Consider the following 16,105-nt stretch of genomic DNA (forward strand, 5'->3'; position numbering starts at 1 on the left):
GTTGATGAGGCAGAATTAATAACTTCTGCCTGCTATAGAGAACAAAGAAAACTACATGAGGCAACAGAGGCTGCATTATTAATGCTAATGATGACCATACTATAGTTAGCATCCTGCCTTGTGTGATTTTAAACACTGACGTGTGTTTAAATGTTGACCTGAATATGATGCTATAAAGAGAATTCACAATGGTTATGTTAACACTTGTAGGTGTATCCTGAAAATTGAGAGAATAATCTGAATATTTCAATTTACAGTTTTTATTGTTGCTTTTTATTTGCCTACATTTTAAAATTCATAATTTCAGGTGGGTTAAGATCATAACCACAAAGTCTTGGCTTTGATAGGAGAATGACTTATCCATTGAGGTAGGCAGTGTTGTAGCTGTGTTGGTCACAGGATATTAGAGAGACAAAGTGGGTTAGGTAGTATTATTTATTGAATTCACCAACAGAAGATGGTCCAATAAAATATATTCCTTCATCCACTGAGGGTCTTTTCTGAAATTAAAGACCTTAGTGTCTCTGTGATCTGCTGGGTTAATGGATTAACCGTTGCCTATAGGACCCAGGGTTCAAATCCTTGTTAAGATTACAGATATAAAAGAGCTGGATGGTCTGATCCATTTATCTGTATAACGAAAGCCATTTTACGGCATGCATGACTGGTATTCTCTGACAGAGGCCCAGGGAGAAGCTCACATATTTTAAGGTCAGAAGGGATCATCATGATCATCCAGTCCGACCTCCTGCATGTTGCAGGATTGAGGGACATTGGTAAGATCTGTTGGGGCTGGGGGCTGGAGTAGCTAAGGTATAAGTAGAGGTTCTCTGGCACAGCTGGATGGAAGAAGGCAGCACAGCCATTCAGAGGCGCCGAATTTGTGATTTCCCTGGGGGGTGCTGGACCACCACTCCACCCCAGGCCCTGCCCCCACTCCACCACTTCCCCCAAGCCCTACCCCCATCCCGCCTCTTCCCATCCCCAATCCTCCCCCACAGTGCCTCCTGCACACCGCTGAACAGCTGATCATGGTGGGCAGGAGGTGCTGGGTGGGGGGGCGGAGCTGATCTGGGCTGCCAATGGGTGCTGAGCTGCCACTATTTTTTTCTGTGAGTGCTCCATTCCCATAGCGCCCACAGAGTCAGCGCCTATGCAGCCATTCCCTGCAATATCCACTCTAGGGAATGTGTCCGTCCTTCACAATCATGAGCACTAAATGCTCCCTAAGAGTTACCCACATAAATAGAAATTAGTCCAAGCAATTAAACAAGAGCAGGGAGTAAGGTGCTACTCAACATAAGTAAGGGTGGAAGAATGGGTTATAAAGTGAAAGCCATTTCTTTCTTGTAGTGTTATGGGATTTTTGACTTGAACTTCGAAGAGCTGAATTTCAGAAAGAGACAGTAAAGCTAAAAACAATTCAGATTAGTATGCAGGATGTTACCTGATTATTTTCTAGGTTGATCACTTCTAGTAGATCATGCTCCTCCAAACCTTCTAAGCTACTGATTTTATTACTGGACAAGTCCAAGTTCTGGAGGACTTTCAGGTCCTCCAAACCAGTTATCTTCTCAATCTGGTTAGAGCACTGAAAATCAATCCAAAGTATATAATAAGTCCTTACAAGCTTTCATAGGTGAAAAAAATGTTTCTGATGAAGAACAGCATCCTAGTGTCTAAATGGGTAATTTCTGTGTTCACTTTAAATACCATTTCTCTTCTCCTAGGTCTTGTATACATTAGCATTGCATGAAAGTAACATTGTCCCTCATATTAACCCGATCCTCATCTTGAGATGCCAGTTTATAATTTCTCATTCTGCTCAAGAAGTAACAAATCCTGACTGGTTTATCTTCAGTGCACTACCTTAAGTAGCATGCATGTTGGTGCTGCGTGTCAGTAAAATAAACAGGGCCCTGATTTTCTCTGCAATTTCATAGCCATGGAAGTGGCTACAAAATCCCGTCACCACTGTAGAATTGTGCCCAGAAGCCAAGATTTCATCTATTACAAATTATGTTTGTTACCTATATGGATGCAAAAAGATCAAAATGTAAACTGTACATAAACCAATAAACTGTTATTTTCCTGAGTCTGCAGGCAACCCGAAACAATAGCTCTCTGATGTGTCAACTTATCCTATTCACCTCAGTGGGTGTTATCCTAAGGAAACACCTAGTTTAGGTAGTATCTTACTCCATGAATACCACCACTGAAATTATTGTAAGGAAGCATATCAGAATCTGGTAGTTGGGATTGCTCGGTGCTTTTGGGGCCCCCTAAAGTAGCTTTTTTCTGTACACCACACAAGGCCAGATTCCCCTTTCTCCAGGAGAGAAGAAGAGATGAAAAGATCACATGTTTCTGAGTAGGTTCCAGGTAGTTTCATTTCTTGAAGCCCAATCAATCATACAGCCATCCCCTATTACCAACTCCTGGCATGGTATAGCATGCTAGCTTGTGTGTTAACCTTGGGCCCCAATTACTGTAGCTACCGAGATGGGCTCTCCACCTGACACAATCTATAATCATAACCTTGAAAGCTACGCATCTCATTCCACCAGTGTCACTTTATGCTGAAAGCTATTTGGGAACTTCAAATGCTATTAATAAATATTTAGGAACTAGAGAAATAAATAAATAAACGGATTGCGATGTTGATCCGGTTGTCTGCCCTTGACATTTTTCCTGACTTTTAAATCTTTGATCGGGCTATTAATAGCAAGGAGACTCTCTCTTCCCTTCCTCTTCCTCATGAGACTTCTGTTCAATAAGGTACAGCTAAGAGATGTAGTTGCAAAGTGCTGTGCAAATGGTGCACACAAAATTCTGTGCACCAAAGGGATTTGTGTGGGGAATCCTCTTTTGGAAAGTGTAAACTTCCTCAGCATCTAGTTCATTACAGCACTACTCATTATTTTTTGCAAACAAGGGCAGAATATGGGCTCTTTGGCGTATCTAAGCAGTATTTACAATTACGCTCCTTCCTCTGAACTTGAGACCTTTCTATTTTCTTTCCGAAAGAGCTCAAGATGGAAAGGGAAAGAAAGCTGAATCAAAGGGAAAAAATAACCCTTTTCTGCCACGTACAGTCTATTTGCATCTTAACTGAATTTGTAAAAGAAGACGCTACATTGAAATTTCACTATTTATATCATTTTTATGTGACTACCTACTTTGCTGATTAAAGAAAAAAGAGAAGTCTTTATGTGAGCAGTCACAGTAGCATGGAAATACAAAAATACAGAACGTGGTCATATTAATAATGCTTTGCAGTTTCATAGCAGTTCTCACCTTCAAAACATTTTCAAATACAACTAATAAGATATAAGTGTTATTAGCCCCTTTTACAGATGGGAAAACAGAAACAGAGAAGTTAGGTGACTTGCTCTGTTTCTACTTAAAGAAAAGGATGAATAAGTATTTTTAAAACTGTATAAAGAGAAAAGAGATCTTTCTGAAAATTTAATTTTCAACAAGTTTATAATTAATTTCAGTGATTTTAATATACGATTTTTCTCAGTCTGAATCAATCTTTTCTACTTTCACTGAGAGCCAGAGCTCCAGATTCATTGGCACTGAGGGATTTGCGAAGAATGGTATGCCTGAAATACAAGAGTGCTCATTACTTTGTCCACTATTAAAAATGAATACATTTTAGTGCATATTAAAATAAGCTAATCAGTTAAAGAAGTGAAAGGAACAATTGCATTTGACTTATGTAAGACTTAACTATTCTTTTCTATACTACAGTGCCATTTTGTACTTTAGCACAGAAAAACAAATTAAAAATGTTATGGACATAAAAATAAAGAACTTGCTTTACATGACGCACTTACGTATTTATTTGCTCTTAATGTGTATAAACTTAAGCATGTACATATGTATTTTCAGATCAAATTCTTTTAGATATCAGTTACATTATTTTAAAGATCATAATTACAAAGAAAATTAAATGAAGAGGTGGAAAAATGTACTTTGTGCTTTTACAATGACTTAAAAGCACACTTTCAGCTCATATTTAAAAATATTCTTACCTATGTTTCTAACACCACTTACAGCTATTACTACTTAGCATTTACGTAGTAATTTTCACTAAAGAATCACAAAGGGCTTTACAAATAAGGCTAGGTATTATCCCCATTTTACAGAAGGGGAAACTGAGACACAAAGACACACTGAGGTAAGTGTGATTTAGTTGGGGATTGGTCCTGCTTTGAGCAGGGGGTTGGACTAGATGACCTCCTGAGGTCCCTTCCAACCCTGATATTCTATGATTCTGTGATAAGTGAACCACATAGTGTCAGAGTCAGGAACAGAACCAACATATCCTGAAATAAGGCCCATGACCTATTAATTGGACCATGCTGCCACTCTGACTTCAAGAGCCTCAAAATAAGTTTCCTTCTATAACTGACGTTATTAACTTACTGAATTTTACTCATCTTGGAAAATAAATATAGGCTGGGCAGTTTCCCTTTCACCCCTCATATCCTAGCACAGTGCTACTGTAAACCAAAACAACTTTGCAAGGGAAGGTCTATTTAAAAACATCGCTGTTTTCATTAATTAATTAATTAATTAATTACTTTCTTCTATACACATCTGATTCTTTCAAAATAAAGTTTTGATTCTTTCAAACATTATATTTAGGGCCCACACACTGTTGATATTTTTAACTTCTAAAAGGGTTACCAAAGAGAAAATGAGATAGGACATTACTAAAACAGTATATAGTACAAAAGCAAAATTTCAACCAAAGTTTACTTGTGTCCACTATAAACAGACCTATGGAAACCAGACGACTTATCATAAATACATTTCTGAAGGAGCTGAACAAGGCCATTTAAAGAAGAGAGCTTTTATTAAAAAAATTAACTCATCACTTACCAGACAGAGTATTTTGACAGGTAAGTTTTTCAAACCACTGATTGTAGTGATCCTGTTGTGTGCCAAGCTAAGAAAACTCAGACTATGGCACTTCTCTAGCCCTTTGATCTCCTCTATATTATTATCTATGCATCAGTGTTGCACTTAAGGAAAATAATCACATACAAAAAATCATAGCAATATTTAGAACTAAGTTAGCAGGTCGGTCTCTCTCTTTCTCTCTCATACACAGACGTTCATTTTACTAATACCCTGTCTTCCTCCTTCCACTGTAACTTATTTGTTTCAACCACCATTTACATCTTGTCTCTCAAGCCCGAGCCCCAATCCTGCAACTGCATGCACGTGGGCAGTTCTTTACACCTGTTGGGAGGTCCATTGAAGTCAATGGGGCTCCACACATGTCAAGTCAGTTGCAGGAGCCAGGACTCAAGATTATAAATTCTTTGAGGCAGGGACCATACTTTACTATATGTTTGTGCAGCACCTAGCACAATGAGACCCCATAGCATTACTTCTCAGACCATAATAAGTATAATATACATTATCCATGATATTATGTGGGTATTCAAATTTTTACTTGAATTTGAAGTAAGTTATAACAGTTTCAGTAATGACTCTGTGTCCAAGTGGTGGTGACTGTCATTTTAATTTAATTTAAAGTAAAGCAAAGGCAAAACTAAACATATCATATAAGACCAAATTGGAATCAGACACTTTAAAAACAAGAGAATATAAATAAGAAACCCAGCTACAATACTCCAAGTAGATTAAGCAGGATGCAGAGTGATGCCTTTATGCAATCACATGGGGCAACAATATTTCATTTTAATGTATATGAGAGAATGATACCACCGTCCGAAAACTGGGACAGCGACATTTTTTTGTAACACAGCCAACCACATTTCAAACCTTAGATGCCTGTAGACAAATGATCAGATTATTTTTTCCCTGCCAGAACCATACCAATAATTCTAATCAAATGCAATTAGAGGAGCTGCATTTATCCTACAAGGGTAATGAAAGAAAATACAATCTTGTTATAAGAACACAAGAACAGCCATACTGGGTCGGACCAGTGGCCCATCTAGCCCAGTATCTTGTCTTCCAACAGTGGCTGGTGCCAGATGATTCAGAGGGAATGAACAGAACAGGGCAATTCATCGAGTGATCCATCACCTGTGATCCAGTCTCAGCTTCTGGCAGTCAAAGGTTTAGGGACACCCAGAGCATGGGGTTGCATCCCTGATCATCTTGGCTAATAGCCGTTGATGGACCTATCCTCCATGAACTTCTCTCATTCTTTTTTGAACCCAGTTATACTTTTGGCCTTCACAACATTCCCAGGCAATGAGTTCCATAGGTCGACTGTGTGTTGTGCTGAACGACCAGGGTTTGGCCAGTTTTTGCCACACACCCCCTAACACGGTTTGGCCCAATCTGCACTGACAGTGTCAAACTATAACTGAACCCCAACACCACGTTCTAGCCTAGATTCCTACCTAGTAGGATCTCTAATTTTATAGGGCCTATGCTAGGCTGCTTGACATGTTTTGAAAAGTGCACTCAGACCACAATAGAATGTAGGGCTGGAAGAGACCTCAAGAGGTCATCTAGTCCACCCCCCTGTGCTGAGGCAGGATTAAGTGTACCACACTTGGTAGTTGGACAGGGACTTTATGACAAAATAGGATTGCTCCTCTTCCTATTGAAGTCTACGGCAAAACTTCATTGGGCACATGATTGATATTGGTCATAGTGGATCCAATCAATCATTGATTGCCACTAAGTAGAACACCAGCCTATTAGGGTCCAAGAGGTTACAAATGTAAAATAATAGGTGATCACACAAATAAGATGCTGAAAATCAGTCAGCACTAACAACTGATTTTAGAATCTTAATGACCCACTACAACTGCGCGGTCAGGTATTACTGCCGTAGTAAACTGTATTCCTTTCTGTTTTAGACAATTTCCTCTAAGAAGATTAATTTATAATCCTGTCAGGTATGTTTGTGTGTGCAACTGTCAGGAAAACTTGTAATGACCTTACCATTTGCATCACAGCTCATTGAAATATGGTAAGAGATGCTTAGTTACTGTCTGCTAAGAAATGCATCCCAAACACTTTCACCACTGTAAGATATTTAAGAAATGTTGTTTCATTTGTAGACTATAAGAACAGCTTGTTTTGGCTGCCATGTCTTCTGTGAGTTTTGCTTGACACAAGTTAGGAATGGTGCCATGTTGCATTTTAAACTCTGCATTCATGTTCTGAATTTCAAATGGTCCTGATGCACTCATACGCACAGTTGTTCTTCCCATATTGCTGGCAACAAATCAAATGAATCAAATAAAGATACTGAACTGCTGCATTCAAAGCAAATGAAAAATCCTAATTCCTATTCAGATCAGTGATAACAACCCTTGACCCTTTTTTACTGGTCACATTATTTTTGCTTTGCAATAGGAAATTTGAATGGCGTCTCAGTGCCATTCTCCAACAAGAATTGTGTCACCTGTACGCCTTGTGAAACTTGTCAATAATGTAACCTGAAAACCCTGCGAATGAGCTAACCACCCCTGTGAGAAATAAGAATGCTGAAATAACATCCTTCAGTAATAGGGTTACTTGAGTATGGAAGACAAAGAACCAAAATGATACAGCCTGGAACAAAGACTCAGGATGCAATTTACAAGGCAGGAGAAAAGAGGTTCCTAAGCCTTAGTAAGCATTTATAAGCTTACATGGGAATGCAAGAGAGCAACATAGAGCACTAGCTTAGACTGTGTCTACACTACAGACCCCTTACTGGCATGGCTATGGTACTATAGCCCCCTAGTGTAAATGCAGTGTACTCCAACAGAAGGAGGTTTTCAGTCCATGTAGGAACACCTCCTCTCCGAATCCCATTAGCTAAGCAGACAGAAGCACTCTTCTGTCAGCACAGTGTCTTCTGTGTCTATACTGGAGTTTTTGTCACACCCCTGACCAACACAGCAATGCCGATGCAAGTTTTAAGTGTGGGCCACGCCTTAGAAAAGTGTAGGAGAAGGAGAGCCTTCAGGAGGAATAAGGGCAGCTCTGCACAGCAAATGCCTTGGAAAAGCAGACAGTGGAGAAACATAAGTATCTAACACATCCTTATCAGATCTCCACCAGAATGGGGTTTACTACCCCACAACCTGGGGTGCTCACAGACTGAAAGGTTTTTTTGAGAACAATTTGCACTGCATGTAGTCATAGAATCATAGAATCATAGAATATCAGGGTTGAAAGAGACCTCAGGAAGTCATCTAGTCCAACCCCCTGCTCAAAGCAGGACCAATTCCCAACTAAATCATCCCAGCCAGGGCTTTGTCAAGCCGGGCCTTAAAAACCTCCAAGGAAGGAGACTCCACCACCTCCCTAGGTAAAGCATTCCAGTGCTTCACCACCCTCCTAGTGAAATAGTGTTTCCTAATATCCAACCTAGACCTCCCCCACTGCAACTTGAGACCATTGCTCCTTGTTCTGTCATCTGCCACCTCTGAGAACAGCCGAGCTCCATCCTCTTTGGAACCCCCCTTCAGGTAGTTGAAGGCTGCTATCAAAGTCTTACCTCACATATGAGCATGATCTTATACACTGACATTTAATAGCCTTAACTTTCCTAGATTCTGTGGGAACCTGAAAATCAGTCAATTTTAGCTACTTTTGAGGTTACCCAGCAGAATGTTTTTTCAATGAAAGCAGCTCAGCTGTCGCCAACTTGATTTTCAATCAAATTAAATCTACATAAACATTAATGCTAAAGGGAACTTCCTGCCCATTAACTCTCCTTTGCTGTGACGCCTACAAAATCCTGACAACTGTTAAGCCATTGGTGTGCTGAGACTACTTCAAATCATGGTGATTAACACGGTCTGTTGTACTGTTCCTTGTACTCCCCCACCTGTCAGTATCCATCCATTGTCTCTTGTCTTATACTTGGATTGTAAGCTCCTTGGGGCAGGGACTGTCTTTTTGTCCGATTTTTGTCCAGCACCTAGCACAAAGGGGTCCTGGTCCACGAGTGAGGCTTGTTGTAATAATTGGGCCTACAAATTTACCCTAATTATGAGCTCAATTGTAACAAGTACATGACAGCTTACAAAATGTCACAATAACCCAGAACAACAAATGTTGATGGGAAAAGGTCGGAAAGATTGAATTAGTCCAAATAAAAAAAAAAGTCTCCCTATGTTAAGATCATGCTTGGTAAACCAGAAAAGTGTGCAACCAAAAATCAGTGAACCAAAATTGGTGTGTTGGAAACTAGACCTTGGTGAACAAAATAAAGAGGGGGTGGGCTATTCCCCTACCACTCCCTTTTGGGGTCCTTAAAGGAAGAGACTTTGGGAGAAAAATTGGCTGCGGGTCCAATCTTCACCATCACGGCTGCCACCCCCACCATCTCCTGGGACCCGGGAACTTCTACATCCTAATCCTGAGAGATGTCCTGACCAGGCCTAGCCAGAGAGGGGGACCCAGATGACATCACCACCTTTGCTAGCTACAGATGAATCCCAAACGCCACCGGGGATGAAACAGGATCAGACTTTAACAGCAGCAGCAGCAACAGCTCCAGTCTGTCTCAACTAACTTCTCTCTTCTTCAAATGGACAGTTATTATCATCTACTTAAGAGACTGTCAAACAAGGTTGGTTTTTTTCTTTTAAAAACTCTCCAGTGAAAAGGAATAAGGGATTATTAAAATGAAAGCCATATTTAACATTTCAAATATGTTAACTCTTTTTCCTTCTAAAGTTCAAAGGATTGTTAATTGTGTGTTTGCCATGGTACTAAGCAGGTTGAGGTCTCTGTATACAAAACCTCGGATCTTGTTTAACACTGTTTAATGTTGGACAGTGACTTGATTATGTTAACATCTTTAGCCCATATATTACATCTAAATTAATACCTAGGCTCCTAGGCTCAAGTAATTATTATTTATTATTCATATTAACATTAAATTCTTTCTTTCACAGGTGTGTATCATAAGAACAATCAGACTGGGTCATACCAATGGTCCATTTAGCCCAGTATCCTGCCCTGACTGTGGCCAGTATCTGAGCTTTAGAGGAAATGTACAAAACAGGCAACTTTGGAGAGATTCACCCGTCTTTCCCTCCCGGCTTCTCACTTATAGCTTAGGGAAATCCTGAATCTGAGCACAAAGGAGTTAAAGTAAACTCCAAAGATCACACTTCATATCCCAGTGCTGCAGCGAGCATTTGTTTACCATCTTTGCCATGTCTAGGGAGTACGACTCACAGCTTTCTTAGCTTTTCAGGGCATGAAGGTTTTTTGTTTTCCCTTGACAGAGAATTTGATCTTTACAAACACTCCCACCCACCCTGCCTTTATAAATATTAATGTTTTACTAAGTTCAAATCAGTTTCATCATTAGATTAAAAACTATTTCACCTTGATTTTCAAGGCAGAATCATATGGTTGAGTGAAGCTACACAGTGAAGATGGGCAGCTATTCAGAATGAACAGCCCTTCACAAAAACAACAACAAACCACCTTCTCCTGTTGTGGTTTCCACAAAGGATACGGTCCAGTGTGAGTTTAGTAAGTGACTGGTATGCAGACAGATCTCGCATTTCAGGTATTTGATTGTATGAAAAATCCACCTCCTGAAGAGAAAAAGGACACACGAGGTTGCTTTCCTTTCTTCAGCACTTTCAGCTGCCCTGTGAAACTAACTGGCTTTTCCATTATGCTTGTGGTGGGGTTTGTAGACAAAATAAAAGGGTCATTAATATTAATACGTGGTGAGACATAACAAAAGGGTTTTTTATTAGATACATAACTCAAATTTTGGAAGCTTCATTAACTATTCTGTGTTCCTCCTACAGACAATATTAATGGTCCTGGCAATGATGCATAAAGATTAGAGATCAGGAAGGGAAAGCAGAGGAATCCATAGTGGTAGTGTTTCAAAACAATATCCAGATCTTTGTAACCCATAGTGGACTATATCAACACAATAGCAGAGAAAGTGGACAGTATATGGCTATACGTCACATATATCTTTCACAGTACTGATTGGTACCAGTCAATCTGAAAAGTGAGAATTGATTCCATTCAAGATTTGATTCATTTGGCAAAATCTTAACCAGTACAATGAACTGTGTAAAATGCCATTCCCATAGTGTTTGGGGTTCAGGAATGTGAAACCAAATGAGAGGTGCAATTATTTTTTTAAATGGCAACCAGAATAAGATGGATGTGTAGGGGACAAAGGAAGTTTGCTCTCTTTGCCTGGCCTAGTACAGAATCTAAATTATGTTTAAAAGGCCTCTTTGAATTCAAACCTGACAAAGAACATTTTTCACAACTTACCTTGAGATTTTTAGGTGGCTTGAAATCAAAGTATGTAGTCAGTTCATTATTGGAAGCATCAAGTTCCAGTAAATAAGGCATATGACTGACACAAGACAGATCTATAACAAAGGGAAAACACCAAAGTAAGTAAAATAATACATAGGGGGATACATAGATTACGGAGTCATAATGTAATATGGTAATTACACCCGCTAGCAACCAAAAATCAATTTTAAACCATGCAAGACATAGAGCAAGGCTTGGCCCTCAGTAATTCAATGTATTAGCACCTCTTCCTACACAAAAGATACTTTGTGAACAATTCAAGACAGAGATAAATGCCCAATTCCTAAATCAAATCTCTCTTTTTAAAAATTGGTTTCGTTTGCTATCATCCTAATTTAACTTTGCCACCTAGAGATAAAATTTTCAAAAACGCCTTAGTGATTTATGAGCCTAAATCTCATTTCCAAAAGTGACTTAGGCTCTTTAGTCTCAGACAAGACTGAAAATTTACCTTTAGGTCAGTCACAAATCAATCCATCTTCCATACAGCATCACTCAAGCCAATTTTACGAGTTATGTGCATAATAGCAGAGCAAGCGATTCCCACCCCCTGAATTTAGATCTTAGTAATTATTTCATAAAAGGCATAATCTTAAAGGGGTCAAGAAAGGAGTGATTATCTCTTGGGAGAAGGGCCCCTATTCAGTTCAGGCATCTACTTGGTACTCTACTTGGAAAAAATTAAAACGGGCACAGTGAGGTTGTGACAGTCATAGCAGTCCAGCTCTCCCAATGTCTAAGTACTAAGGCAGAGGCTACATGATGCAGCAGGTTACCGCACAAGCCTTACTTATTATTATTATTAATAATCATGGAGCAGGACCCCATTGTGCTAGGTGCTGTGCAAACACATAATAAAATGACATGAGGCCTGACTGTGATCATCATAAAAGCAGCATGCAATTTGGTACACTTCAGCCTCAGCTGGAAATCTTTGCTGAAGAGAAGCCCCAAGACTGGAATAGCTGTAAGATCTCCACCTTAACCTTGCACTAACATGGTTGTTTGCACTTTATGTCCAAATAATAAACCGGACAATAATCTTTACTTTCATGTTGCCTAGCATATGCTGGTACAGCTGTATGAATACCATCAGTAAATCATTCTCAAGGAGATGCAGCTATTGTATCACTCTACAGAGTTGGATTAGCAATGTCATTAATGTGTGGACAGGGTTTTATGATATTAAAGCTACACAGAACACTGTATTTTTCGTCTTAAATGATTTTACAAGCCAAGAGTTTACTAGCGTACTTACTACATACCATTAATTTTATTGTATGAAAGCTCCAACTTCTCTAGGTGAATGTATCTGGAAAGAATGCGAATGTCACTTAAATTACGCCCCTGGGAAAATAAAAAGCAAAGAAGCTTTAATAACTCGCTGTGTAACCACACCCTGCTCTCTTAGGAGACATGGTAGAAGGAAGTGTTGATGAGACATCCACAGCTTCCTCCTGTGGATGCTGGGATCTGAGCCCACCAGAATATGATTACATAAAACAAGGTCTATTCACGCCCAAACCAGACACAAATGGGGAAAAAAGTCAAAGCAGGGGGAAAAAAATGCAGTCATGATGGCTGCATCCAGAGGGAATGCCACAAAATCAGGCTGCATATAAGAGGAATCTGTGGCGAGTCATCTTTAACTGGGTTCAGCTCTGCTAATCTCCTTGGACAACAGCAGTTGCCTCCCACCAGAGTGATGTTACAGGCTGTATTCCAGGGGGATTATCACCTCCCCCTCCTCCTCTGCTCTGACTGAGCAGAACAAGAGTACTGTAGGAAGTTGCCCTGGAGACAGAGTAAAGAGGAATCCCTGACACCTACAGCTACAGCTGTTCCTAGTAGAAAACAAAGAGGGACTGATCCAGGAGTGAAGTCACCGCGTTTCAAAGGTCCCCACATAAGGCACAGAAGTGACAACTACAGAAGGTGAAAAGATTACGCCTGCCTCCTGAAAAAGAGGACATATCTTGCCACGCAGGCCATCGCCTGTTAAGAGTGAAACTCAGCTTAGGGTGACCCTTGTGAGTAGGGTGACCAGATGTCCCGATTTTATAGGGACACGATTTTTGGATCTTTTTCTTATATAGGCTCCTATTACCCCCACCCCCGTCCCAATTTTTCACACTTGTTGTCTGGTCACCCTACTTGTGAGCAGAGAACCACATCAGTGATCACAATGATGGCTCTGCTGAAAGATGTTTGTTCTTTGGTTGTACTCACTGAAAGCGACAGATTAAGGTAAACAAACTTGGCGCCAGGGGCTGAACGCCCCAGTTTGTACAGGGCCTCAGCCACCGTATCCTCATCCAGTACCCCATCAAAATGTTCCTGCAAAACACAAGAAGGACAGACACACTCTTAGATAGATTTAAAAAACCAAATTCTATACTGTTCAGTCCTACTGGTCACTGGGATTACATGGGATGCAAGTCAGAACAGAACACAGGTTTTAGTTCTAGCCTCATGTCCCTGCTGTGGCACCATTTGCAACAGCTTTATACACCCAGAAAAACAAAATATTATTGGATATAACTTTAGCATTCAAAACACACTGGAACATACTGTACACTAGCTCCGAACTCTCATATGAGCAATAGAAAAGGCTCAAGTCAACATTTTCAAAAGGGGCCATTTAGTTTTCTGTACCTCACATTTCAGATGCTCAACTTTAGAAAGGGCTTGATCTGCAGAGGCGCTGAGTGCATGCATCTCCCTTAGACGTCAACTGGGTTATGAATGCTCAGTTCTTCTGCAGATCAGACCTAAAATATCTCAAGCTGAGTACTCAAAAATTAACACATCCCGAGAATCAATGGCCCCTTAACATTTTTTTGCCTGAGTAATGTGAAATCCTTTTCACAAAACAACCAGTCCTCTGCCAAAGGGGGTGGTTAACAGATGGCACTAGTGAACCAGTGCACAGGTTTAATGAGAAAATAAGCCAATGATTTGTGAAATTCCTATGAGCTTTGAGAAGCCACACAATGATCTCAAATCTAGGGACCAAGATAAATAATTTATCAAAGAGTAATAATGCAACTCCGAGCACCTCCTACAGCAATTGGAGCTACAGAGATACTACAGCGGATGGTGCTACAGAGATATTTAAGACATGAATAAAAATATGAGGTGATAATGCCTTGGTGATGGGCAGATTGGAGACAGATGAAACGAAACAAATCCATGCCTTCCTGGGAACGTATTGAACGTCAGGGCTGGGCACACGCACTGCACGCAGCTATGCTGAGGTGCATTTGCTCTCCAGCATTCATTCAGCAATTTGCATGCCAGCCTGTTTTCTGCCCCTTTCTGGCAGGCAACCAGTAGGGTGCAGAAGAAAACACACCAGCTCCCTACTGATGGAAGCAACACAGGGGAGGGAGGGCAGGGAAATAAACTCAGCCTCAGCTATACCCCTCCTTCTGTGTGACACAACACACATTGGGGGTGGGGGGAGTGACAAGAAAATTCATGATCGGATCCCCCCACCCCCCCACCCCCGCCCTGCCTGGCAGAGTAGGGTGATCAGAAGTCCTGATTTTACAGGGACAGTCCAGATTTTTGGGGCTTTTTCACATATAGGCACCTATTACCCCCCACGCCCTATCTCGATTTTGTACACTTGCTATCTGGTCACCCTAGCCAGGCAGCAACACCAAGGGAGGGCACTGCCACCACCCAGCCAGCGGTCAACAGATGCAGGCAGGCTGGCAGAGCCCTCCCTGCCCCCCGCAACAAATAGCTGTGTAGACAGGGGGCTTTGGAGGTGCGGCTCCCACCCCACTGCCTAGGCGTGAGAGCCCGAGCGGCCCCAGTTTGCCCACCCGAGCCGGGCGTCCCCACACCCGTGGGCCGGGGCGTGCCCCCAGCCGGGCTGAGTGTTCAGAGGGAAGGAGCTTCCCCATCGCCGGCAGGGCAGATCTCGGTCCGCCCCCCCCTCCCTTAGCCCTGGGGCGGGGACCGAGCTGAACCTCCATGGGCTGCGGCTCCAGGTCCAGGTCCGACTCCGAGTCCTCCTCCCCCGCCTGCGGCTCCGGCTCCGGGTAGCAGCCACTGAGCTGCGCCTGCCCGAGGCGGGGCCCGTCCCCAGGCGGCGTCGGTCCCAGAGGGACCCCGCCGAGGAGCTGGGCGGGGGAGGGGGGCAGCCCCCACGTGCCGTCCTCCTCGCCCCCCCGCTCGGCCATGGGGAGCGGCGGGGGAGAAGGAGGAGGGGGGTGAGTGTGCTGGTGCTTCAGACTCGGCTGCCCCCTGGCAGGGGCCCGGTTGCCGCCATCTTGTTTACCAGCCCGTTGCTTAGGAAACGGGGCGCCGGCTCGCGGGGGCTCCTGGGAAAGCGGGAGCAAGCGGATGCTGGGCGATGTAGTTCCCATCGCCAGGGAGAGCCATTGGGAAGCGGTGCATGCTGGGCGATGTAGTTACCATCGCCGGGTAGAGCCATTGGGAAGCAGTGCATGCTGGGCAATGTAGTTCTCAGCGCAGCTCAGCTTGCCTACGCCTGGGCACCTGGCTCCTCCAGCCTGGCAGCAGAGCCCACCCAGCGTCCCTGCCCGGCTAGTGTAGGACTCAGGGCCAGTGCAAGGATATTTTGCACCTTAGGCAAAACTTCCACCTTGCGCCCCCCACATCCACCCCTCCCTCTCCCCCTGGAGCATCACTTACACTGCTCTACAGCCAAAATGCTTCTGAAATAAATGTAGTCAAACTTTACTAATTCTGGGTCACTGAGAACGAAAATGATGCTTAAAATTGTTGATTGGCTCTAGTTTTCAAGATATGCTATTGG

At 42.2% G+C, this 16,105-nt stretch overlaps 1 protein-coding gene across 1 annotated transcript in view; it reads right to left on the reverse strand.

Moving 5' to 3' along the window:
- Positions 1-15,506, reverse strand: part of LRGUK (leucine rich repeats and guanylate kinase domain containing) — a 77,576-nt gene extending 62,070 nt beyond the window's left edge. The window contains exons 1-7 of the mRNA XM_065423322.1: positions 15,294-15,506; positions 13,543-13,650; positions 12,579-12,660; positions 11,266-11,366; positions 10,475-10,556; positions 4,894-5,018; positions 1,448-1,591 (exon numbers count right to left, since the gene is read on the reverse strand). Coding sequence (XP_065279394.1) covers positions 1,448-1,591; positions 4,894-5,018; positions 10,475-10,556; positions 11,266-11,366; positions 12,579-12,660; positions 13,543-13,650; positions 15,294-15,506 — 855 coding nt within the window. The remainder of the gene's footprint in view (positions 1-1,447; positions 1,592-4,893; positions 5,019-10,474; positions 10,557-11,265; positions 11,367-12,578; positions 12,661-13,542; positions 13,651-15,293) is intronic.
- Positions 15,507-16,105: the final 599 nt, after the last annotated feature.

The sequence above is a fragment of the Emys orbicularis genome, chromosome 1 (assembly GCF_028017835.1).
Source record: "Emys orbicularis isolate rEmyOrb1 chromosome 1, rEmyOrb1.hap1, whole genome shotgun sequence".
Lineage (NCBI taxonomy): Eukaryota > Metazoa > Chordata > Testudines > Emydidae > Emys > Emys orbicularis.